General features: G+C 40.9%; 1 protein-coding gene across 1 annotated transcript in view; it reads left to right on the top strand.

The window, feature by feature from the left end:
- LOC103254383 (pappalysin-2-like) overlaps nt 1-24,937 on the top strand; it is a 158,676-nt gene that overhangs the window by 2,418 nt on the left and 131,321 nt on the right. Inside the window, exons 3-9 of the mRNA XM_008052475.2 lie at nt 805-997; nt 4,916-5,037; nt 8,154-8,643; nt 11,960-12,088; nt 16,923-17,014; nt 20,963-21,156; nt 23,532-23,678. Of these exons, the coding sequence (XP_008050666.1) occupies nt 805-997; nt 4,916-5,037; nt 8,154-8,643; nt 11,960-12,088; nt 16,923-17,014; nt 20,963-21,156; nt 23,532-23,678 (1,367 nt within the window). The remainder of the gene's footprint in view (nt 1-804; nt 998-4,915; nt 5,038-8,153; nt 8,644-11,959; nt 12,089-16,922; nt 17,015-20,962; nt 21,157-23,531; nt 23,679-24,937) is intronic.

Genomic DNA, 24,937 nt, shown 5'->3' with positions numbered 1-24,937 from the left:
AGTGATGAGCTGGCTCCATTTGTCACCCTTCAAGACGTTTCTGTGTTTCTCTGAGGTGGATAATTCAGGTGCATCAAACACATAAGCCCCAACACTTCTCCTCCCCGGACATGGACAGTGGCCCTTGCTAGGGGCAGAGAGATCAGAGGACAGAGCTTCGTAGCACTACCTTTGAGGTGGGAAGAGGACACATTTAAGAAACAGAGTGGGGCAGTCTTTGACTGTTGTATTTTCATTGGAAAATTCCCTGAAATTAAGATAACTCCCTTTCCAACCCCATGAAAAATGTACCTAATAGGAAGACTTTGCCAGCTCTCAAAGTAGAGCTGGGACCACCATTCCCACCCCTTTATCTCCGTGACATTTTGGCTGTCTCTTTTCTCGTGCAACTCCACTGAATGCTCACTAGCCTTTGGCAGCATCACTAAGCAAGAAAGCAGGTGTCTGCAAGTCCACAAATGTTCCCAAGTGAACGGGTCATCTGTTGAAACACTGCCATCTTGTGGTTTGCTGAATAAGCAACTATCAGCTGGGTCTCACCCTGGCCAGCCAGCCCTGAGGCAATGGCCTCAAAGAGATGCAAGTGCTATGTCTGCCCTCTCTCACCCACTTCCAGCTTAGGTACTTTCTGAAACAGAATGTATTTGTTCTTTCATTCAGCAAGTGCACATTGAGCTTAAGGAGTACACAGCGTCGGGTTAGGTGTTGGTAACTCAGTCTTGAACAAGGTAGTGTTCATTCCCACCTTGGTGGACTTCACAGGTTAAATTCTCCATCTCTTGTGCTCCTTTTTTTTCTCTTCAGATGATAACTGCACTGACAGCTTCACCCCTAACCAAGTGGCCCGAATGCATTGCTATTTGGACCTGGTATATCAGCAATGGAGTGAAAGCAGAAAGCCCACTCCCATTCCCATCCCACCCATGGTCATCGGGCAGACCCGCAAGTCCCTCACGATCCACTGGCTGCCTCCTATTAGTGGCATGGTGTACGACAGGTGAGAGGGGTGCTTGCCATGGGCCAGTGGTTTCATGCTCTCTGTAGCATTCATATGAACAAAGAAAAGAATACGACACAAGAGGAACCCCAATTCAGAACTATAGACATGCGTCACTGCTCAGGAATGCTTCCTACAGTCTGTTCCATCTTCATCACTTCAGCAGAGCTTTGGGCTCTTGTGTGAGACAGTGGTTCATTACACATGCTCTCTCCTACTAGGGCAGGCCCAGAGAGACTGACCAACATGGCATGGATGAAATGGGCAGAACTAAGCCTCTCCAAATAACCTTCTCTGTTGAGCATACTCCTACATACCCTTCAGGAGCTATTCAAGCATGAACTTTGTAGCACTTAGCCTGCCTTCTCTGGGTGGCCAGCATTCCCTCTTCTGAGTACTCACTACACCTGCCACCTGTCCCAGTCATCTGCTCCTGACTGTGTGAGGGTGGAAGGTGGCTTGTCACTCGCACAGTGGTGTTTGGGGAAGGGCCGTGAGGCATGTTTCTCCAGGCAGTTCTGGAGTGGGTACATGTGAGTGTACATACCGCCACAAGCTGTACATCAGGGACTTCATTGACATGTGCGGGTATTTCTTACACCTTCTCCACCTCCTGTTGGACCCTGTGACTTCCCTTCTTTGGAATTGTCATCATCTATTCATTTTTGACTGGCACTACGAGGGGGAGGGCAAGGGACTATTTTGTGTCTCTTTGTCTCTTGCCCTGCCACCACAGACACATAATACATGTTTAATGAGGAAAACCTTTACACCTACAACTAACTTTCGTTCGTCCTTTGCATATTAGTGTAAATGAGTGTCAGGGACATTTTTGTTAAAAACAAAAAAGGAATGAACGGTAGGAAAAAGAATGACATCTGACAATTTGAGGGAAGGCTGGGGGAATGTGGCTTACCCGAGAAGGACCAGAACTCCATCTGTAACACGCAGACTGGACTCTTTCAAGACCTACTATGTGTTGTGAATAGCAACAGTAGCTCATCTCTTGGGTCCTGCTATGTGAGAAGCATTGGGCTAGGCATTTTACCTGCACTTGTCCAATTTAGTCCTGGCCATAGGCACAGCCCCTGCAAGATAAGTGAGAACTCTGAGACATAGAAAAACATGGTAGCTGGCCCAAGAGCCCACCATTAAATGGAGGTGAATTGAGGAATCTGCTGGAAATTCAGAAATAAGGGACATGAAAGAGATAATTTCCTTGAAGTTAGAGCTTTCCCCCTCTAGCAGGTGGATCCCTCCTCCTCCTTGTGTCGCATGTTCCCTTTGGGTGTCAAGCCTCAGCTAAGGAGCAGGTTTCTGTGCCCTTCAGCTTGACTGACAACCTGGGGAGAGAATCCAGAGGGAGACAGGGATAGGAGGAAACCTTGAATTCTCTTTCAAAGTGGTGTTCCCAGCCTCCAGGAATCTTGATACCTGTCCCTGATACCTTGATAGATACTTTGTGCATGACACCACTTAAGGCTCACACCCCTACAGAGCAGTTTCCTAGTCCTCAACTCTCAAGCTCTCACGGGGTCCATTTGTGAGTCAACACACATCTACGTGAAGTGTGCAGGAATTGCCTTCTTGCAAGTGTGACCTTGTGCAGCTTTGGTTGGACTGGCTAAACAGTAAGTCCTCTGTGGGTCTGTGAAAACTGGAGTTTTACATCCGTTTATGTAATACATGTAAACAATTTAATCTTTGAATTCTCCCTCTGGTACAAACGTTACGATAAAGCAGACATCAGTCCTGGCTCGCTGAGAGTCTGTTGCCAGAAATGCCTTCAAATTGCTTCCTTTTCTCAGTGAGGTGGGTTACAGTTTTGAGGCCTCCCAAACGCATGTCAGGGGGACTCACGTCACATACCCGGTGATTTGTGTCATGCCTGGAGTTGTGTTTACTCCACCCCAGCAGGTATTTGGAATCCTTATGTCAGAGAGGAGCCTCAGCTACGCACTCAGCAGCCGCCCAAAAAGTCTGAGTGCATCAAAGAAACAAGGCTTCAGATTGTGTCCACATCAGGAGTGAGCACTGATTGGAGTCAGAGGTTGGATCTTAGCGACACCTTTTAGTTGCCAAAGCACTGGACACTAGATGGTATTTGGGAACTTGCTCAAAGGAATTAAGGAACTTGCTGTGACCTTAGACAATTTGCTTAACCTCTCTGAGCCTAACTTTCCTCATTTGTAAACATAGGGCTATTATAAGGATTAGAAATCATTTATGAAAAGCACGACATAGCGGCACAATGCCAGGTATGTAAGGGGCTTAAAAATAGGAGCTGCTATCATAATGATTACCTTTCTTTTACAATACTACTTTTTCTAGCATATTACAAAATATTACTCTTCTCCTTGTACCTATTGAAAGACCCTGATTTAATGCTTCCATTTTCAGATGTGTCATTCATAATTGGGCTTCAAAAAAGAGTCTAAGAATCAGAGACAAGCCTCATGAAGCATTTTCTCTTGTTATTTAGCTATTATTTCTCTATCTCTTCTGGTTACCTCAATTATGGTACCTGTAGAATTCTTCATAGACTGTGTTAATCATCTCATGGACATTCATAAAACAAGCATTCATAAAGGGACTGCTGAGTCCAGTCTCTGTGCTACTTGATGGGGTATGGAAAGAAGGAGAGAGCTTGACCTGGGCCTGTTCACAGGCAAAGAGGAGGAGGGAGTGAGTGGAAATTCTCAACACCACATAGGAGGGAATGGAGAGGAGGCCAACAGATACACTGGTGCATGGAACAAAGACTGCCAGCCACCCACAGGAGGCAGGCTAAGGGCTGCTGCAAAGTTTATACTTGAGCAGCTCTTGAAGGATGAGTAGGAGTTTGCGAAGCAGAGAAGCCTGGAAAGGCTACTCGGCAGCAGAGAGAATAACGTGTTTTGTGGAGTGATGCAAAGGGTGTGATGTATTTGTGGAACGGTGATGTGTTCATTATGCTGAGAATAAAAAGTCATGGAGGAACTGTAGTAGGTGAGGTTGGAGCTGGCTTGTGGAGGAACTTGGGTCATGGTAAAGGCTTCTGGGTTGATTCTATGTTTTTGGTACTGTGAATAGTGCTGCAAGGAACATTCGTGTGGAAGTATCTTTAGCAGAGTGATTTATGTTCCTCTGGGTATATTCCCAGAAGTGGGATTGCTGGGTTTTGTGATAGTTCTTTAAGAAAATGGGTCCTAACTACTGGGCACATGAGTACAAAGGTGGAACAACAAATGTTGGGCAGTGCTAAAGGAGGGAGTCAGGGGAAAATAAAGGGCACAAAGCACCCATTGGGTACCATGTCCACTATCGGGGGGAGAGGAAGCTTGCTAGAAGCCCAAATATCACATTCATATAATTTACTAATGTAGCAAATCCTCACACATACCCCACAACTCTAAAATAAATTAATAGAATTTGGATATATCCCCAGTGGCAATGGAGAGCTAAGGGACATTACATTTTACATAACTTTTATGTATGCAATTAAAAGTAGTTTAAAACATAAGAATACATATAACCAATAAGTTCACTCAAGACTTTGTTTTGAGTGGGGGAAACGCAAGAGATCTTTTGAGTGACTTACTGAGAGTGGGTGCAGAAAAGTGTTTTATGTCGAAAGATTCAGATTGTAATTGTTTTGGGTTTAATGTTCCTAGGCAAAAGTTGCCCACTTTCATCTCCACAGGCCTCCTTTATAACCTAGTTAAATTTTTCTGCTTCATGACCTTGAGATTTCCATGTCAGTATGGATTTTGCAGATATGAGGTCTACACAAAAAGGAAGCGAGTTGAGAAATACGTGTCCTCAGTTACCCTCCAGGGCCTTACTAACCATCACACCTCCCCCCAAAAATGTTGTTCTGATTTTCTCATTCCAGTCCATCTAATGTGCTATCCCCATGTCTGTCCCTTCATCGTCCAGAGCCCCGGGCAGCATGTGTGATGCCTGCACTGAAGATGGGACATTTCGTCAGTATGTGCACATGGCTTCCTCCCAGCGGGTGTGTGACTCCTCAGGTTACTGGACCCCAGAGGAGGCAGTGGGTAAAGTATCAGGGCTTTTGATCTATGTCCATGGGCCACTGAGAATGAGGGTGGAGCAGTGGCAGGGTGAAAAAAAGGCCGTGTGTTTCTGGGGGTGGGGGACGGCGGGGCTGGGTATCTCCAGAGGCCTTGAAAAGACTACCTGGTGTCTCTGTGTGCAGAATGTCCTGTATGTGCCTTAATGTGGAGGTCCTGTGGCTGTGGTAAAGCAGAGATCAGCATATAGGACAGAGGATGGAGAAGGCAGTGAACTCAGAGGGTGACTTCAGGGTGAGATGGCTGGGGAGTGTAGTGCTACGTGTGCTTATTGCCCCATGTAGTGGCCATGCCATGTGACAGTGTAAGCTGATCTCTTATGCTTCTATATCAGGAGAGTAAGAGAGAACACCCTGCAAAGAACACTCACGCACTTGCTGGGTGTCTAGGTGGGGGCAGGGGACTAGGTGTTCCACACTGGTTGTTCTCATCTATGCTGTTTTATGAGTCCATTAATCGCTGGTACTGGTTGTGCTTTGGATATGATCTAAGATAGGCTTTAGGAGGGGGAAATATTTTTGCTATTTCTTTTTCTGTCCCTCCCCCAGCTTCTCAAATAGCCACATATGCACATACATATGTATGTTAGTGCCCCTAAGACAAATTACAGCATGAATCTTTTCCCAGTTCAAGTCCAGAAAATGCTGTTGACAGGACTTTTAGCACCTCCTGATGAATGGCTTGGTTTCTTCCAGCATCACCATCTTTAATGTTTACCTCATCATCAAATTGTTTCTCTGGAGTTTTTTTCCCTTATATTTACTCAGATCCTAAAAACTAAGATGAGTTGAACAAAGTCCTATTTGAATTAATTTGCAGTCTTGACTGTGACAGGAGAAAAAGAGGATATTGGTCAAAGAGTTGACAGCATCTGCCAGATGTCATCTTGGGCTCCAGTTACTCAAGTGACAGGGCCTCAAGGATAAATCTGGAGGGAGACAATTTGCTTGACTGATCGTATATGACTTTTTTTCAAGTGAGAATCTTCAGAAAAGAATGGAAAGTGAATATAAAATTTACTGCAGTGGACTCATTTAGAGATTGGCATTTTTAAAAGGCCATTTTTGAGGCAAACAGTTTGTTCTTTGCTAGCTTTTTAAGGCCTGCTTGATTCCCTGGCCTTGTCCTTTTTTTTTTTTTTCTTTTTAGTTCTTGGAAAAATTCAAAGTTATTTGGTAGAGATGAAAGGAATGAGAAGTTTTGGGTTCTAATTCTTGTGTTGCGTTTTAAGGAAAACTAAGTCAACTTTGAGGAACCCCCCCCCCACTTCATGCTTTACTGTGAGGTCATCACAACACCTTCTTGACTGGCAGAGCTGCTGTTGGATTGGCTTCAAAGGGACGTTACTCTGCTAGTACTCTGGGATAAACATGGGATTAACTGAGTAATTTTTCAAACTACTAACATTGGGCTTCAGAAGCATTAATTTATCATACATCATTAATAAACTAAGGACATATAATTAATAAGAAATGTGTATCTTCCTTTGCTTTTAAAGGGTGAAGAACCAAGTCATATTTTAAAATATACACAATAAAAGTAATTGAATCCCTAACAGAACAGTTGTAAACACATGGATTTACAGATAGGATCTAAATGCCTTTAGTGACACTTAATGAACATTTATTGACCACCAACTACTTTCTAAATGCTATGGGGATTAGAAATTGAACAAGACACATTCCTTGTTTAAGTATCATCTTCTTAAAAAGAGCATCCTGGTTTTATGATCTAAAATATTTCCCAGCCCTATCCCATAATTCTCTGTTTCTTTATATTTCTTCAAAATGCCATCACTACCTAGTATTATACTTTATATCCCTTTATAAATGTATTGTTGCATCTATCACCCTATTGTAAGATATACGAAAGTAAGACATTCATCTCTCTTGTTCACTCCTCTATCTCTAATACCTAGATTAGTGCTAGGTGTAAAAGTGGCACGTCAATTTTGATTGAATGAATGAACAAACTCACAATGTAGACAAAAAGCAGTGAGAACCATAAGATGTAACATAACACCACACACACACACACACACACACACACACACACACACACACACACATACACACACACACTTTTGAACTCATTTTCTCTGGGTTTTTGGGACAGTATTTTCCAAATTATGAAAAGCAAAATAATTATAGTTTGGCAAATGCAGATAATTTTTATGGAGCATTGTAGTATAGATCTACACTAACCTAGTAAGGTAGGGCTAAACTTATTACTCATTTTATAAATGAGGGAATTAAGGCTTGAAAGATGTGCTATAGTCACACAGTTAATGGTACTGCGCTGACAGGAGGCCAACTCTGCTGATTCCTAATTTGACACTTTTTCTTAAACTCCCCTTATGTGATAGAAAAGAAAACCACCTTGTGTGGATTACTTCCACAGAGCTTACTTCAATATATTTGTGATGCTTGATTTTTCATTGTTGCATTTTTACTTGGTTTTGAATATCCTCCCCCCCCCACTCAATAATGTTTATATCTCCTGCTTGCAGATCCTTTCACACAGTTACCTACCTATTCACCCACACCTGCACTGAAAGGGAGATTTCAATGTATGGTTTTAAAGTTTGGTTACCCTTCCATTGAAAAGTCTTCCAAGGTAGTATCTTAGGGAATGGAAAAGTTTTGTGAGGAGCACTACAATTATTGTAGTGGAAGACTGAAATTAACATTGTACTCCAAAAGCATGTATTTATCATAAATAATCAATAAACCAAGTACTTGTAACTCTCCTCTAGTCAAGGGTTCTTTAGGGACATGACTTAACTTCTCTGAGTCAGTCTGTTGTTTCTACCTAGGATCTGAGTGGCTCCATTCCCAATTCTCTACTGAATTCCTCTTGCTGAGGACACCATGAAGAGGGATAGGGTAACAAAAGTGTGATACTTTTTGCTTTTACACTTTTGTCCTTCTAGTACTTAAGATCTAACTCACTAGGATGACCAATTTCTGTAGGAATGCCAAATTCCTTCTTCATTCCTCTTTCTGGCTGTGGATAAGGGGTGCTCATTTGCAGACTTTTAATGGCAGCTCCTGATGTGTCTTTCTGCTCGTCTCCCCCAGGGCCTCCTGACGTGGATCAGCCCTGCGAGCCCAGCTTGCGGGCCTGGAGTCCTGAGCTCCACCTGTACCATATGAACATGACGGTCCCCTGCCCCGCAGAAGGCTGTAGCCTGGAGCTGTTCTTCCAACACCCAGTCCAAGCTGACACTCTCACCCTGTGGGTCACTTACCTCTCCATGGACTCCTCCAAGGCCCTTTTTGACACGGAGATCTTGCTGGAAAACCAGGAGTCTATGCACCTGGGCCCCTTAGACACTTTCTGTGACATCCCACTCACTATCACACTGCACGTGGATGGGAAGGTCTCGGGGGTCAGAGTCTACACCTTTGATGAGCGGATGGAGATTGACGCGGCCCTCCTGACTTCTCAGCCCCACAGTCCCCTGTGCTCTGGCTGCAGGCCTGTGAGGTACCAGGTTCTCCGTGATCCCCCGTTTGCCAGTGGCTTGCCTGTGGTGGTGACTCACCCTCAGAGGAAGTTCACAGACGTGTGAGTTGGGTAGCAGGGCCTTCTAAACTGTGGGGCATCCTGGGACACTGGGGAGTGGGTTTTATTTCCTTTCCCCATTTTTTTTCTGTTCTGATGTGCCCTTAGTTGGAGAAATGTTTAGAATCTCAGAGGAGACTTTACTCTAAGGTGGCATCTCTGAGATGAAGAAAAATATTTCCCAGAAAAGGACAAGCAGTTGTCTGCTTGTTGACGCCAGTGTTATGATTATTGAAAAAAGAGGTTAGTATGTGGGACATTTCAGTTGGACTGAATGTAATTGCCACAAATAAGCTGATTAGCTACTCTTATCTGGTGACAATTTAATTTCTGTTTCCTTGCTGTAACTGTCTGAACATCTGCTGTAGATCCTATGACATTCAAAAGTTATGGTTGACTCTTCCATAGCTAAGCAAAAAGGTCAAGGGCCCCAAAGACCCTGCAGTCAATGTCATGTCTCATTCATGATATGTTTTATGCTTTCTTCCTTTCTCACTTCTCCCTTCCTCTCTATTCCTGCCTTCTCTTCCAGCTCTCCTCTTTCTCTTAGTTCTTCTCTTTCTTTCTACATTTAGTGAGCTCTAGTATGTTCCTGGCACTGTGTGCTCAGTGCTAGGGACACAGACTATGTAAGGTCATTACCTACAAAGAATTCAATGTCTAGGGTAGGAGGCTGGTAACTCCAATGGCAAATTCTCTCCACTTCATAACTTTGCTCAGGGACTTACCATGAGGGCAGAATTTTGGTAAAACAAAGTTGTATCAGAGATGTTCCTGTGTCAGTTAGTTTCTGCTGCACTGGAAATCATCACAGAATGTAGTGGGTTAAAACAACAAGCATTGTTTCTCATGATTCAATGGGTGGGCTGGGTGTTCTCGTCTAGACTGACTTGGCCAGAGCTAGGTGGCCTGGGATGACCTCTCATACATATTAGTGGCCGCAGCTGGAACAGTTGGCATGACTGGGAAGATGAGGGCCTCATTTCTCATGTCTCTCAAGGCCTGGTCTGGGCTTCTCATGGTGGTGGAAGAGTTTCCAGCAGCAGGGAGGGCAAACCCCCAAACACTTGTACTTTTCAAATTCTGCTTTATGTTACTCATGATCGTGTTCCACTAGCCAAGGCAAGTCACAAAGCCAATTCCAGGTTCAAGGGGTGACAAATAAACTCTCCTTTTTGATAGGAGAGGCAACAAAACCATATTGCAGAGGGCAACATCTGGGACAGGGTACATTTGGCAGTCTATCATGGCTACAAAAAAGATTTTTTAAAAAAGGGTCCACCTTGAGTTTTCTTACATTTTTCTTCCCTTATTTGCTCTCTTAATTTGAACTAGAAGACAGTGCAATGACCAAAGAGCTAATGCAAATAGGGGATAGATAATGGGGTGGATTTTAAAAGAAAAAAATCATTTTGAACTTCCTTAAATAGGAAGTTAAAATGACATTTGTTATCTCACAACTTGCAACACACACACACACACACACACACACACACACACACAGTTTAAGGCCAATAATATCCCATTTTATAGATGAGAAAACAGAAGCTTGACTTTAATTTGGTTGAGTAACTAGTAAATGGCAGACTTGGGACTAGAACCCAATTTCCCAACTGGACTTCGTTTTGGTCCTCTTTCCTCAGTAGCACATTGCCTTTTACAAACTCAGATGGTTGAAGGCTGTGGCTACCTGCTTATGAGTTTTCCCCTAAGAAGAGTAAACATTACTGTTTCCTCCCAGTTCCTTCCCAGCCACATAACAGTGCAAAATTTTTATGTGTGGCTAGACAAGAAGTTTGATAGGAACCACCTTGTGAAGGGAAACCATCTGCATTGATTAGGATATAAAATTGATTTTGCTTTAGAAATATCTGGCACTCTCATGAGAGGGTTGCTTCCCAGGGTTGAGGGGAAATAAATTTGGAAATAGAAAAGACTTTGATATGTAGGAGTCTTTCCTATTAAAATCTTAAAGCCAGTACAGAGGAATTGAAAGGTGTTTTTGAAACCCTGAGACATTTCCTGTTTGCTGGTTGCTGCATCAGGTGAGGGAGTGGAGGTTTTGTGGTTGAGTTGAAAATTCAGTTAAGGAAGAGAGGGTCTTGACAGAAGATTTATGGCAGCCACTCATGGAAGTCCCAATAACCTTTTGAGATCCTGTCCTTCTAGGTCACTCCCATCCTAGCTTTACTTCGGAGATTGCTTTGCAATTAGGACAGGCACTGGAAAAATTAAGAAGAGGACAGAATTTGTCTTTGGAATCAGCAGCCCTGCTTCATAAGCCCTTTCCCCGTTCTAAATGCCCAGCTTCTCACTCTCTCCACATGAGCAGTGCACTTGGGCTCTAGAAAGAGCCCTATAAAATCCTTCTATCTCTAGCATCAACTGATACAACTCCATTCCTGGTATATATGCAATTTCATAGGTTTGGAGGTGGGGAGTAATTTAATGCATTTCTAAATGTGGAACTTCTTGCATCCCCCAAATGATGGTGGAAAATGTTCTTACCTTCTACTATTAGACAGTTGAGCTTACCTTTAAGAACTCAGTCTCCCCAAGACAAGAATTGTCTTGAGATAATAGAAAACTATGATCCATAGACTTAAGAAGGGTCATCCTGAGTCCAAGTTTCTTATCCAGCTTCTTTGATTACTCTGACAATACCAGAATTATTTTGACTAGTTGTTTTTTTTTTTTTTTTCGTTTGTTTGGTTTTTTTTGAGTTGGAGTCTCACTCAGTCGCCCAGACTGGAGTGCAGTGGCCGCTCCCAGCCACCACAGCCTCTACCCGCTGGGCTCTGGCGATCCTTCCACCTCAGCCTTCCGAGTAGCCGGAATTACAGGCATGCGCTACCACGCCCGGCTGATTTTTTGATTTATTGTAGAGATGAGGTCTCGCTGCCCAGGCGGGTCTTGAACCCGCGGTCTCAGGCAATCCACTCACCTCAGCCTCCCAAAGGAGCAGGATTACAGGCTGAGCCACCGAGCCCAGCAGTTGTTTTGTTTTAATGTGGTTAAAAAAACACTTGAAATACTATCTTTCTGAATTGACTAGGACTGCTAAATTTAGTGTTAATTCAGCAAGCACTTATTGCATATCTGCTTTGTGGAACATATAGGGATACAAAAATAAATATGATTTTAGTCTATGGCTCTGTAAGACTATGTGCCCTGATCTTTATTTTAGACAATGTGGCATATTTTTCACATTTTTGCTCCCCATAATATTTTCCTTAAACTTCTACAAATCATCCGCAAAGGACCCAACTCAGGTCTCCATTTGTGGATGTGGTGGTCACAAGCCTGATGCTTTCCACAGGGAGGTCACACCTGGGCAGATGTATCAATACCAAGTTCAAGTGGAAGCTGGAGAAGAACTGGGAGAAGCTTCCCCTCCTCTGAACCACATCCATGGAGCTCCTTACTGCGGAGATGGAAAAGTGGCAAGGTGAGTGTTGCGTGTGTGGGAATGTGTGAGTGGGGCCATCTGTCCTACTCTGACCAGGAGGTTCAGTCTCCAGTTTACGTTTGACTTGTTTGGGGCATGTTGGGAGCAAGGCACTGTGTGATTCTAGTGTTGACATTACAAACTCTGGGACTTGGTCATGATTTTGAGAGGTCACTGACATCTCTACCTGGTTATGGGAGAGATACACTTTTGCTTAGAGCTCACCCCAGAATTTTGGGATATTGAGGCTGATTCTCTGAGGGCTATCTTATGGCATCTATGAACACTGCTGGGCCGGGATTCAGAAGAGGAATTTATGCAGAAGGTTCCTCATCAGATGATGCTGAAAGAGGATATCTTTTGGACCAGTGGCCTATACTACTACCTAGCTATGTGATCTGAGGAAAGGCAGTATAGCTTCCTGAACTTTTCACAGGCAGTTGCTTATGTGACTCTGGGAAGAACTGATTACAATATAATTTCCAGCTATTCTGTAAGCACCACCAAGGTAGAGATGGAATCACTCTTTTGGATTCTTAGCATACAATGTTTCTTTTTCTGTTGCTTCTTGTGCTGTCAACCTAGGGGACTCATTCATTCTGGTTTGCCTGAGACTTTCTCCATTTGAGCACTGAAAAAGCCCAAATTCCAGGAAAATCAGGACAGTTGGTCATCCCTACATCAGCCTATCCTTACTGCTCATCCAATCTCATTTGTTACTTTTTTGTTTTTTTCTTTATTTTTTGTTTTAAAGATATGGAGTACAATTCAGGATTAGGAATGAAAGTGGTCATCATACGGGTAAAGTTTGGGCTTCCCTTTGGTTCCCACTTTGCCTGGTTTGAGATCAGGTGCTCTTCATTTATTACTTTTATAAAACTACTAGAATAAGGAGGCTGGAAACTAGGCACCATGATTTGTCTTAGACCCTGTATCCTAATAAACAGTCTGTTTTTAATTTCCCAGACCAGGTGAAAATATAGTACATCTTGAAACCCTAATTGAAATCGATTCGGTAGCCTTTCTTGGAATCTCATCCCATCATTTAGCATTCATTAAATATTGTTTATCTTCTCAGTCTTCTAAGATTCATAAGCTATAGGGTAAACACTTTTTTTTTCTTTTTCTTTCTTTCTTTTTTTGAGTCAGAGCCTCACTTTGTTGCCCAAACTGAAAAGCAGTGGTAAAATCAATGCTCACTGCAACCTCGAATTCCTGGTCTCGAGTGATCCTCCCATTTCAACCTCCCAAGTAGCTAGGACTATAGGTGCATGTCACCAGGCCCAATAGAAACAGGGCCTCACTTTTTTGCCCAGGAGAGTCTCAAACGGTTGACCTCAAGCAATCCTGCCACTTCAGCCTCTCAAAGTGCGGAGATTATAGATGTGAGCCACCACGCCTGGCTTCTATTTATTTTCATAGAAGTACAAACACTAAAATGTTCCCAGATCTCATTACTATATGGAAGTGATTGAGGTCCCTTTAATACCCAAACCTTGCCCGTGTGCTTTCCCCTGCTGCCTAACTCAGTATTAGCCTGCCAACTCCCCTGGCTCATCTCCAGTAAAATCTCTCCCTGGGGATGCCTCACATGGTTGTAGTTGTTGTTTTTCCTGTTCTAGCCACTTTATTTTAAGTCTGCAACCCACCTATTACAGGGTGTTGAGGGCCTGCGTGACGACGGCTACACTGGCAGAGCCTTCCTTGAACAAAACACTCTATTCTATATCATGGAGTCTTTCAAGGCAGCATCTAATGGTGTCCACCTCCAGGCCCCAGGATGCCACATGCCTGGAGGGTGTGCAGCAGAAAGGGGTGAGGGGTTCTTGTCCTAACTTGCTATTATGCATTCTCTCCTGTGCCTTAAAGCAACCTCACTTAAGGCAGGACTGCTTGGCTAGTAGTGGGTCTCACAAGGTTCCTCATCAGAATGTTCTTGGTGACTGCCTGTGTAGAGTAACTAATACTTCCATCTGATGGGAAGATATCTCTGAATTCCAGATCAGGCTCATCTGGGAGCATCCCATGACACATAAAACAAGAAAGACCATACAAATAAATCACTTAATCTGCTTGAGTATCACTTGCTAATAGTACTGTCATATCACGATGTAGGGCCCTGAAGTTGTGAACGGTGTTCATACAGAAGGTGATATCTTCATCTATGCTGTCCAGTGTGGGAGCCATCAGCCACATGCGACTCTTGAGCATTTGAAATATGGTCAATGCAACTAAATATTTAATTTTATTTAAATACAAGTAATTTATATTTAAAAACTGAAAGAATTCTGTTATTGGAAAATCTTCAAGTGTATTTGGGACAACTTGGGTAGGTGAATCTACTTTTTTTTTTTTGAGTTGGAATCTCACTCCATCTACAAAGTTTAGGACATCTAAATACAGGCCAAGTACTTTCATTGAGATGCATGGTAAATAAAGAATACACACTAGATTTTAAAGGTCTAGTATGCAAACAAAGAATGTTAACTTACTTCAATAAAAATTTTACACTGATTACAGATTGAAATGATAGTATTTTGGAGATGTTGGGCTAGATGAAATATATTATTAAAACCAATTTCACCTGTTTCTTTTTTAATGACTGCTAGAAAATTAAAAAAATTATATGTGACTCTAATTATATCCCTATTGGGCAGCACTGCACAAGATCATGCATACTATGTTTACACTAATTGTTTATATTATTTTCAAAGTAATAATATACAATTGCCGGCCTCCATAATTAACCTAGACTGCTTGTTGGGAAACACCCATGTAGTGTAGTCCTCTCTCTGTAAATGAACACACTGAAACATAAAGTATTTGGAGATTTCTTGGATATAGCATACATTTTGATTAGGTACCCAGTGCAGTTTGTTTTCATTGATTCATATTGTTTTTATGTAAAAAATTTTTTGAAGTTTCTTTAATTTCTTCAATTATGTTGTTTTTCATATCTTTTTTAGTCTTTCTTTATTTCCAACTTACCACTTAAAATATGATTATTATATCATTGTTCTCATAGTATATTTTAAATTCATTTCAAAGTATTCTTATACCTACTTAATCTTTAATATATTTCCATAAGTATACTTTAAACAATGGGTTAGAGCTACTAGAGATGTACTGGATCTGACTGCACTTTAGCATTCCAATGCCCTCATTTACTCGGTTAAAATAATGTTCATTTTAATTCTCCCTCACTGATGAAGCTTAGCTTGTCGGGGGATGGGAAAACACTTCTTATCTACAGGGTGCCTGAATGAAACGTCATTGTACACTTAACCCTTAACTGTACCCCACAAAACCATAATAAAAAAATACTGATTAATGAAAAAAAAAATAAAATAAAATACATGTTCATTTTGAACATGTGAAGAGTCAAGGAGAAAAAGTCATCACCCTCATCCATTTTGCAGTGACCAAATCTTGGGTCATCCGTAGGAACTTCAACCCACATTTATATATGTTGTCCCCATAAACTTCGTGGCTCCTCACTATAAACTAACTTTCTCACTTCGATCCAATTTAGCCATCAGTTGTGTTAGTATTTGAGGTCTGAAACATTATTCTGCTCCTCCCAGCATTTATTTCTTCCCTGTCAGCTGCCACAAGGTGGTAGTAGGAAGTAGAGACAGGGACCTGAACCCTTATGATGCCTTTGGACTGAGAGACAGTGGCGAAAATGGAGCTGTATAAATCACCAGGTATATAAACAGAACATTCAAATCCACAAAATCCTAACTTTTACACAACTGCACATATAGAATAAAACAAAATAAATAGAAAGCAAAAGCACACAGACAGGCCTGTTTTCTCCTTACCAAATCTGCTATTTCTAAGACTATTCATTATAGGTCTAGTAGGCCTTTTCTAAGCTGAAGACCCTCCACTGTCAGGACCCTCCTGGGTCTCCCAGATGTTTCTGAGGAATTGATTTCTAGGAATTCCCATAACTTACTGGACATGCTAATCAACAATCGCTGCTTAATTTGTCTTTAAATTTAGCATACTTTATAAGTTTTTAAGTAAACTTTTACATTTTAAGTAAACATTTAAATTTGATCTACTTTAGATACATGTATGTTTGATTTTTTTTAATTTTAGAGACAGAGCCTTGCTCTGTCACCCAGGCTGGAGTGCAGTGGCATGATTATAGCTCACTGAAACCTCCACTTCTTCAAGCGATCCTCCTACGTCAGCTTCTCAAGTAGCTGGGACTACAGGAGCGTGCCCCCCACAACTGGCTAATTTTTAAATTTTTTTGTGGAATTAGGGGTCTCATTATGTTGCCAAGGTTAGTCTCAAATTCCTGGACTCAAGCAGTCCTCTCACCTCAGCCTCCCAAGTTGCTGAGATTGTAGGCAAGAGCCAGCAAGCCCAGTCTGATTTTTTTTTCTGTTAAAGCGTTCTCTTAGCTCCTTTTTTTCTTGGTAAATAGCTAATAAAACTTATAATAATTTAAGATAATAGTAGCTAGGCCAGATGCAGTGACTGATGCCTATAATCCCAGTACTTTGAAAGGCTGGGGTGGGAGGACTGATTGAGCCCAAGTTTGAGACCAGCCTAGGCAGCATAGCGAGACTCCATTTCTAAAAAAAAAAAAAATTAGCTAGGCACGTGGTTCTCACCATAGTTCCAGCTACACAGGAGGCTGAGGTGGAAGGATCACTGGAGCCCAGGAAGTTGAGGTTGCAGTGAACTGTGATCATGTTGCTGTGCTCCAGCCTGGGCAAGAGACTGAGACCCTGACTTAAAAAATAAAATAAAATTATTGTAGTTAAACAAGAACATCATTTTATGTTGTGTGTGTTTGTATATGTTTACCTTCTAGGAGCCTAGGAGAAGAGTGTGATGATGGAGACCTTCTGAACGGAGATGGTTGCTCCAGGACATGTGAGCTGGAGAAAGGTTTCAACTGTGTAGGTGAGTTCTAGAGTTCCTGCCTAGGATTGTGTGTTATTCTTGGAGGTGTCTCAGTGTATCATTTTGTGAGTTATTGATATCCTGTAACATCTAGATTAGCAATAATAACAACAATATCATCTCTTGCCAGATATCTCATTCATTCCTTACAATAACTATGAGAAAACTAAACAGATGCACAAAGTTTAAGTAACTTGCTTTTACTTATGCAGCTAGAAGTAGCGATGTCAGGATTTGAACTAAAGAAGTGCATACAGCTCTAGAATCTACATGTTAAACCATAAGGTTATACCGCTTCTTAGCGTAATGTCACCAAGGATTTTTCTTGGGTCCTTATGTGTAACACTAAGTGACACAATTATCCAGATTCTACACACAAATTAGAAACATTCTAAGCCAAAGGGAGTGCAAGAAAGCTTTTGGTGACTATGTTTAATAGATAAAATCATGAAGGATAACAAAGGATCATAACTTTTTTACTCTTGGAGAGTCAATTTTAACAATGTATAACTTTGATTCTAGAGTCTAAGGTGCCTTTGACTCTAGACGCTTGCCATTCAAGGAGGCAGTTTACAGTACTTCTCCCAATTCTGATTAAAGCTTTCAACAACAGATTTCTCAGATACAGATGGTTTTCCATTCTCATCTGCATGCATTGCAGTGATTCTGTGGAGCACAGCCATACATCAAAGTTACTTAAATAGTACATTTAAGCATTTTTATGTCTCTGAATCTTTTTTTTTTTTTGAGTTGGAGTCTCACTCGGTCGCCCAGACTGGAGTGCAGTGGCCACTCCAGGCCACCGCAGCCTCACCTGCTGTGCTCCGGCGATCCTTCTGCCTCAGCCTTCAGAGAAGCCGGAATTACAGGCATGCGCTACCACGCCCGGCTGATTTTTTTGATTTATTGTAGAGATGAGGTCTCGCTGCCCAGGCGGGTCTCGAACCCGCGGGCTCAGGCAATCCACTCACCTCAGCCTCCCAAAGGCGCGGGATTACAGGCTGAGCCACCAAGCCCGGCTATGTCTCTGAATCTTAAGATAAAGTAGAATGTGATTATAATCATGTAGAATTTATTAAGGTATTAAGTACTGTACAGAACACACAAATGCCCCCGCTCTCTAGAACCAGAGCCGCACTGTGGAATCTTGGTGGTTTTCCATCCACCCATTTGACAAATGCCCTTCATGTACCATATAGTCAGTGGTACCATGAATTTAGTGCGTGCACATCAAGTACCACAATTCTGATAGAGATGCTGATCTCATGAGCACAAGTCTAACAGAAACTTAGAGTTCAGTTTTGCCCTCTAACAGAAATCCCTTCTACTAACTCTTGAGACCTGGGCCTCTGCCTTCTGCATATGTAATTCTAACAGTGAGAATGCACCTTGAAACAGATCTTTCTGTTTAAAAATGGTCTTATTTGTTATAAAATTCTTTCTCTTTTTTCCAGTTTGAAAACTGAGGCTCAGAACATCTTAGCGACTCATCCAAGGGCACACAGTAAGGCCCCGGCAGGGCTGGCCCTGGAAGTCGGTTCTCCCCGTGCTTAATCAAGAGCATTTTCCTTGCTATGAGACTACAGAGAATATATATATATTTTCTGTTTCATTTGACTACCATTCAGATATTTGAAATACCTCCTCATTATCCCCCTTTCCAATCCAAACATCCCCTCATGCGATTAGATTTCCAGACCCTTTCCTATTTACCCCAAACTGGCATGCTTCATGTGGCCAATACCCAGAAAGGAATCCAACACTCCAGATGTGGTCTGGCTGCAGAGTATGTCAGACTGATTACCTCCCTCTTCTGTACACAAGTATTTATTCATGCCCCCCTGTTTACATCATTTATTTTTGGTAGCCACATACTGAACATAAATATATATTCTCAAACACTGTGAACTCCAAGTCTCATTTAACTCAAGAGCAGACCTTGCTTTGTTTCTGTCGCATCTGATCCTATAAAGTTCAGCTACTGTTTCCTTAACCTTTCACTCTAGTAAGACTATATCTAGATTATTTTAGCTACATTTAAATATTATATTTATGATTATATTTAAAAATTTTACATGGTAAAGTTAAAATTATGTATTCCATCATTAGACATATTTTTCAGTGAGTAAAAAGTTTATCTTATGTTGAGCACATAGTTCTATTTCATTATTTCTTAAAAGATTAGGTTTGAAGGAACCATTACAAAATGCATTTTTAAAGTGGTCTGTTATTTTCAGATGGATTTGGAAAAAAAGACAAAAATTTTAAGTCCATGCTAATAAAAACAGACAAGAAACAAGAAGATTCAGTCACTGAGTTATAAATAGAAAAACAGAACAAAACAAAACTACACCCACACACACACACACACATATATATAGAGAGACAGGCACACACACAGAGAGACAGAGACAAAGAGAGAGATAGATGAGACAGACACACACACAGAGAGACAGAGACAAAGAGAGAGATAGACGAGATACACACACACACTCACACACACTCTCTGAGAGAGAGGTGGGCAGGGAGAGACATGGGAAAGACATTACAAAAGTACCTATATTGACTTTGGGGAAGTGTTATGAGTAGGCACAGGTTTGATGGAATACAGGAGTTGAAAGTCCAAAGTAGACTTAGAAGCAAATTCTTTGAACAGTGGCTTATTTCTGTCAAGTAGAGATAGATTTGCCACAGAAAAATCTTAGACTTCAGGAAATTATTAAGAAAAATGATTAACAATCATATATTGGACAAGCAGTTGACAACTTAATGAAGTAATCCTGTGGAGTTGCTCTGAAGAACTAAAAGCAAAAATAATGCTATAGTAACAGTAAATTTTAGTAAGGATGTTATTGAATATGTACCTTGTTGATTTATTTTGAAACTTTATCCTATTTTATTTTTATGTCTTATTACTTTAAGCAGAAATGGTAAATTAGAATCGTGCTGTTAGTAGTTTCTCACATTTTGGTAGAAAATGCAACAGAACTTTATAAACAGCTTTGTAACTGCTTCTCAGCTTTCTACTTTTGAAGAAAATGAGTCTACGTATCTGCAAAGGAGTAGCACTATTCTCTTATTAGGAATTATCCTATGAACAAGTTTGCAATGTGTCCAGTGAATGTCATTTGGCTTTACAACCCCAGTAGTTTTTCTGAAATGTTCATTTCTCACATGTTTGCTCTTGAAGACAGTCCCTCAGTCTCAGTTTGAGACAATGTGAATGAGAGCCTGCTGAACCTGTGTTCTGTGAGTCTGACTCAAAACCAAGCTCTATTGCTCACCATTCAAGGATCCTTTCCTTTGGGAAGTCACTGAGAATCATTGAGACTCAGGTTTTCCATGTATAAACCCAACAAAAAATCCACACCTCGCATGATTGTCCTAAGACTAAAAGAAATAATATATATGTAACCCTTACGAGCCTGGAACCCAAAATGTCCAGTTTCAGAGCGGTTACACAATTGAAGAAGCACAATTCAGCAACAAACAGTGACTTAAAACAAATCCTTTAAATACTTTAATATTTCAAAAACTATGAAAGGCATTCAAATTCATAATAAAATTCCTATTTATTTAAATTTCCTTTCTTCTATTACTTACTTCTCCAGTTTTCCTTAAGTATCTCACTCAACTATTACTTAAAGTTCCTTTCCACACCTAACCTACAGCTGATTGTGTTTTCTCCCTGTTCCTTCTTCTCTAGTCCCAACCTTTTCTATGCCTTAATTATGTAGCTGGATTCTACCTTTCTCCCAATGAAAAAGAATCATTTTTCTTTAGGCATGTGCATGCGTGTGTGTGTTTGAGTAGGCATTAGACTGACTGGCAGTTACAGGATTCTCTTTAGTAGCCTGGAAAAGAAATGCTGTGGACACTCCCATGTTAATTCTTGCTCATGACATATATAAAAACACTTTTTTCAGTGTATACAATGTTTCTTGGCAGGGGAGCCAAGCCTTTGCTATGTACATGAGGGAGATGGGATTTGTGAGCCTTTTGAGAAAGAAACCAGCATCTTAGACTGTGGCCTCCATGCTCCCAAAGGATATTTCTATCAGTGGGCTACCCAGGCTTACTCCTCTCATGAAGACAAGAAGAAGTGTCCTGTGTCCTTGGTAACTGGAGAACCTCATTCCATGGTACGTTAAGCTGATGAATAGACTCCAGGTTGAGTAAAATTGTGACGTGACTCTGGCTGATGCCTAATGGAAGCTTACTCCAGACTTTAACATAAAATTTTGTCCTTACTAATCTCGGAACAAGATGATGTTAAATTAAAAGCTTCTAGAATAGCAATGAAACCTCATCCCCCACACGCCTCTCTCACCTTCACTAGTTTTCTAGGAATGTTTGACTATGCAGTGGCTGACTCCAAGTTATATATGTACAAGCATCTGAATTAATAGGTGCACATGTCAGAAATTACATTTAGGCTCTGTGTTTGGATAATTTTATTTTATTTTGTTTTGTTTTGTTTTTGAGTTGGAGTCTCAGTCTATCACTCAGGCTGGAGTGCAGTGGCATGCTCATGGCCACCCAGAGCCAACCTGCTGGGCTCCGGGGATCCTTTCACCTCAGCCTTCCAAGTAGCCAGAACTACAGAGGTGTGCTACCATGCCTGGCTAATTTTTTGATTTATTGTAAAGACCAGGTCTCAGCATTTTGTCCAGATTGGTCTCGAATCTGCGGGCTCAGGCAATCCTCTCACCTCGACCCCCCAAAGTGCTGGGATTGCACTGCACCTGGCCAGGATAATTTTATTTTAAGAGGATAAAAAGTAGCAATAAGGAATCAAGAAGCCCAGGTAACACTATTGGACACACCAATATAACTATTGAACCCACCAATATAACTATTATGTGATGTTGACCAAGTCTCTTAACATCTCTGGGGCTCCAAGTTTCTTGTATGTAAAATGATTATAGTAATTCCTTTTACATTTTACTTAATAGTTTGCTACAATGATAAAATGAAATTTAAAATATGGATTAAAAATCAAAGTATAAATTGACAAGTTTTTAAAAAATATTTTACTTTAAAGATGTGGGGTACAAGTAGGGATTAGGTCCATAAGCGGTCTACATACATAAAGTTTGGGCCTCCCATTGGGCTTCATTTTGCCTGGTTTAGGATCAGGTACCTTATTGACGTCATGTGACCCCTCCCCCCATCTACCCTGGCAGTCTCCCTAAATCGACAAGTTTAAATATTGAAGAAATATTAGAGTTAGTACTAGAAACCAATTCTTAGATAATACAGTTTTTCTGGATATCCATCTAAATTGATAAGGGCTCTTCAGAGGGCTCTAAGATGCTATGCTGATGACACCTATGAATTATGGTAAATACTGAAAAGAAGATTATGGGCTCTTGGATATCATTCCAGATGCTTCTATTGCCAAATAAACTCTTCCATTCATTATAACAATTGGCAATACAACCCTTTCACAGAAGTGAAATTTAGTCCTCTAGAAATTTTAGGCCAGGATAAAACAATAGGATTTTAGATTTGAGGAGACATCTTGAAGGAATCAACCAAAGAACCAATCTAGTTCAGGAATCTCATCAAAAGACTTTGGGTCTTCTGGATTCCAGCTCTTCCATCCTCGGCTTCCATCTTCTTCCTCCTTATAATATGGTAGTGGCTCCCTAGGCATGAACTCAGCATTTCAAGTAAAAAGAAGGGGGCAGGCCAAAGGGAAACAGATGCAAGCCAACTGAGCCTTTCCCTTTTTGTTGGGAAAAAGGTAGATTTTCTGGAAGTTCAACACTATAGATTTCTACCCACATCGTACAGGTCAGATCCAGGCTACTTCACCTCCCTTAGTTGTAAGGAATCCTGAGGACATGAGCATTTACAACTGGATATATTGTCACCTGGAGCAAAATTAGAGTTTGTTAATAACAAAGGGGAAATAGATATGGTCAGGCAACTAGCTGTTTTGGTAATGTTCTCTCAGCCTAATTCTGGCATCTTCCTCAGAGTTCTGGCATACCATGACAGGAAGTCAGGAAATTTGGAGGATTTTGAGCTGACAGCTCTATGAAGTGACTTTTAGTCTCACCTGCCTGTCTTCCCTAAGTAAAGTGGGAGAAACTTCCTGGAGTTTCTGGCTTTTTTGCCCAGCTGAGGGCTCAGTGTTTCCCTGACTCAGTAGCCTCATTATTGGGGCAGTCAGTGCTGCACGGTGAGGACCTAATTATCATCCTGGACAAACTTCCGTGGCCGGATCTTGGAGCACTTACCTGAAATATGCCAGGACTATTCTTTGGGTAAGATCCCTGGGCTGACAATGAGCAGAGTTGTCATGTGTGTTTTCCTATACTGACAAGTTATATTTTGATGTTAACAGAGAGTGCTGAGAAGTTCTACACTGAGAAAAGTTTTCTGCCAATAATGTGATCAATAGGCACGCAAAAAGAGAGGAAAACTGGTTTTGAGCTGGAGAGTTTCATTGTCTTTATTTATCTCTCATACTGCATATTTAAAATTTTTGGTTGAAATTGCATTTCAGATTTGCACACCATACCATCCAGATTTACCCAAGCACCAAACCCTTACTGGCTGGTTTCCTTGTGTTACCAGAGAAAATAAAACTCAGGATGAAGGGAGTAAGCAGCCAGAAGGTAGTCTGGACAAAGAGAATGAGATCTGGCTTAAAGTAAGTGGCCCAAATCTCTCTCTATTTCGCTCTCTCTCTCTCTCTCTCTCTCTCTCTCTCTCTCTCTGTGTGTGTGTGTGTGTGTGTGTGGAAAGTATGTGTGAGAGTGTGTGTATGTATGTGTGTATGTGTAAAATGATGTATTTGGTTGACTTGTCAAACATTTTTTTCTTTTAGCTCAAAGTTTTTATGTTTTGAATTTATTTTTACCTTTCTTTGAATTTTGGACCTCTTGTTTTATAAGTAATCTGTTTGTCAAAGTGTAACATATATGCAGAAAATTGCAGAAATCAGAAATGCACAGCTCAATGAAATTTTGCAACACAAACAGTCTCTCTAATCATTCCAAGAAATACAATTATTAGCATCACCCCCACAAAGTTATCTCATGTTCAAAGAGATCAAGAAATAGGACATAAACATTATCCCACAAGGTTGTCTCATGTTCCTTTCCAGTTATCACACCAGTGAGGTATCTACTATTTTTGCTTCTATCATCGTAGATTAGTTTTGCCTATTTTCAAGTTTTACATAAAAAAGTTTAGTGTGCTCTTTGTGACTCATTCTTTCTTATTCAATATTATATTTGTGGGGTTCATTCATGCTGCTTCACTCAGCAGTAGTGTTCGTTTTCATTGTGATGTGGCCTTGCAATGTATTAATACACCACAGTATATTTAACAATTCTAATGTTGATGCATATTTGAGTGATTTCCGGTTTTTCTCTATTATACTGTTACAAATTGTCCTAAGAGTTTCTGTATATTTTTTGTGGTGATTGGGTCTAAATAGATGGGTATTTTGGGAACTGCTAAATCATAAGTAGGCTATCTTTGGTAGAAAGTCCCAAATAATTTTCCACAGTGGTTGTACTAATTTACACTCCCACCAGAGGTTTTGAGTGTTTCACATATTTTACATGTTTATCAAACACTTGATATTTTACATCTTCATCTTCACATTCTGCTGGGTATTTAAAGATATCCTCCAGTGACTTTAGTTTGCATTTGTGTGATTACTAATGAGACGGTGTATTATATCAGCTATTGTAAATTTGTTTTTTTAAAGGCAAAATCAAATCTTCTACTAATTTTCTCTTGGTTTGTCTTTAATTTTATTCTTAATTTATATGATTTCTTTATAATTTTCTAAATGTAAATTCTTTTTAGTTATATGTTCTTTAATAACTATGGCTAACTTTTCTTGTTCTTAATAGCATCTCTAGATGACCTGATGTTTCTTTCTTTTTTTTTTTTTTT

Source organism: Carlito syrichta, unplaced genomic scaffold (genome assembly GCF_000164805.1).
Source record: "Carlito syrichta isolate Samal-C Ts95f unplaced genomic scaffold, Tarsius_syrichta-2.0.1 Scaffold277815, whole genome shotgun sequence".
Lineage (NCBI taxonomy): Eukaryota > Metazoa > Chordata > Mammalia > Primates > Tarsiidae > Carlito > Carlito syrichta.
This window is presented reverse-complemented; position numbering and strand designations above follow the sequence as displayed.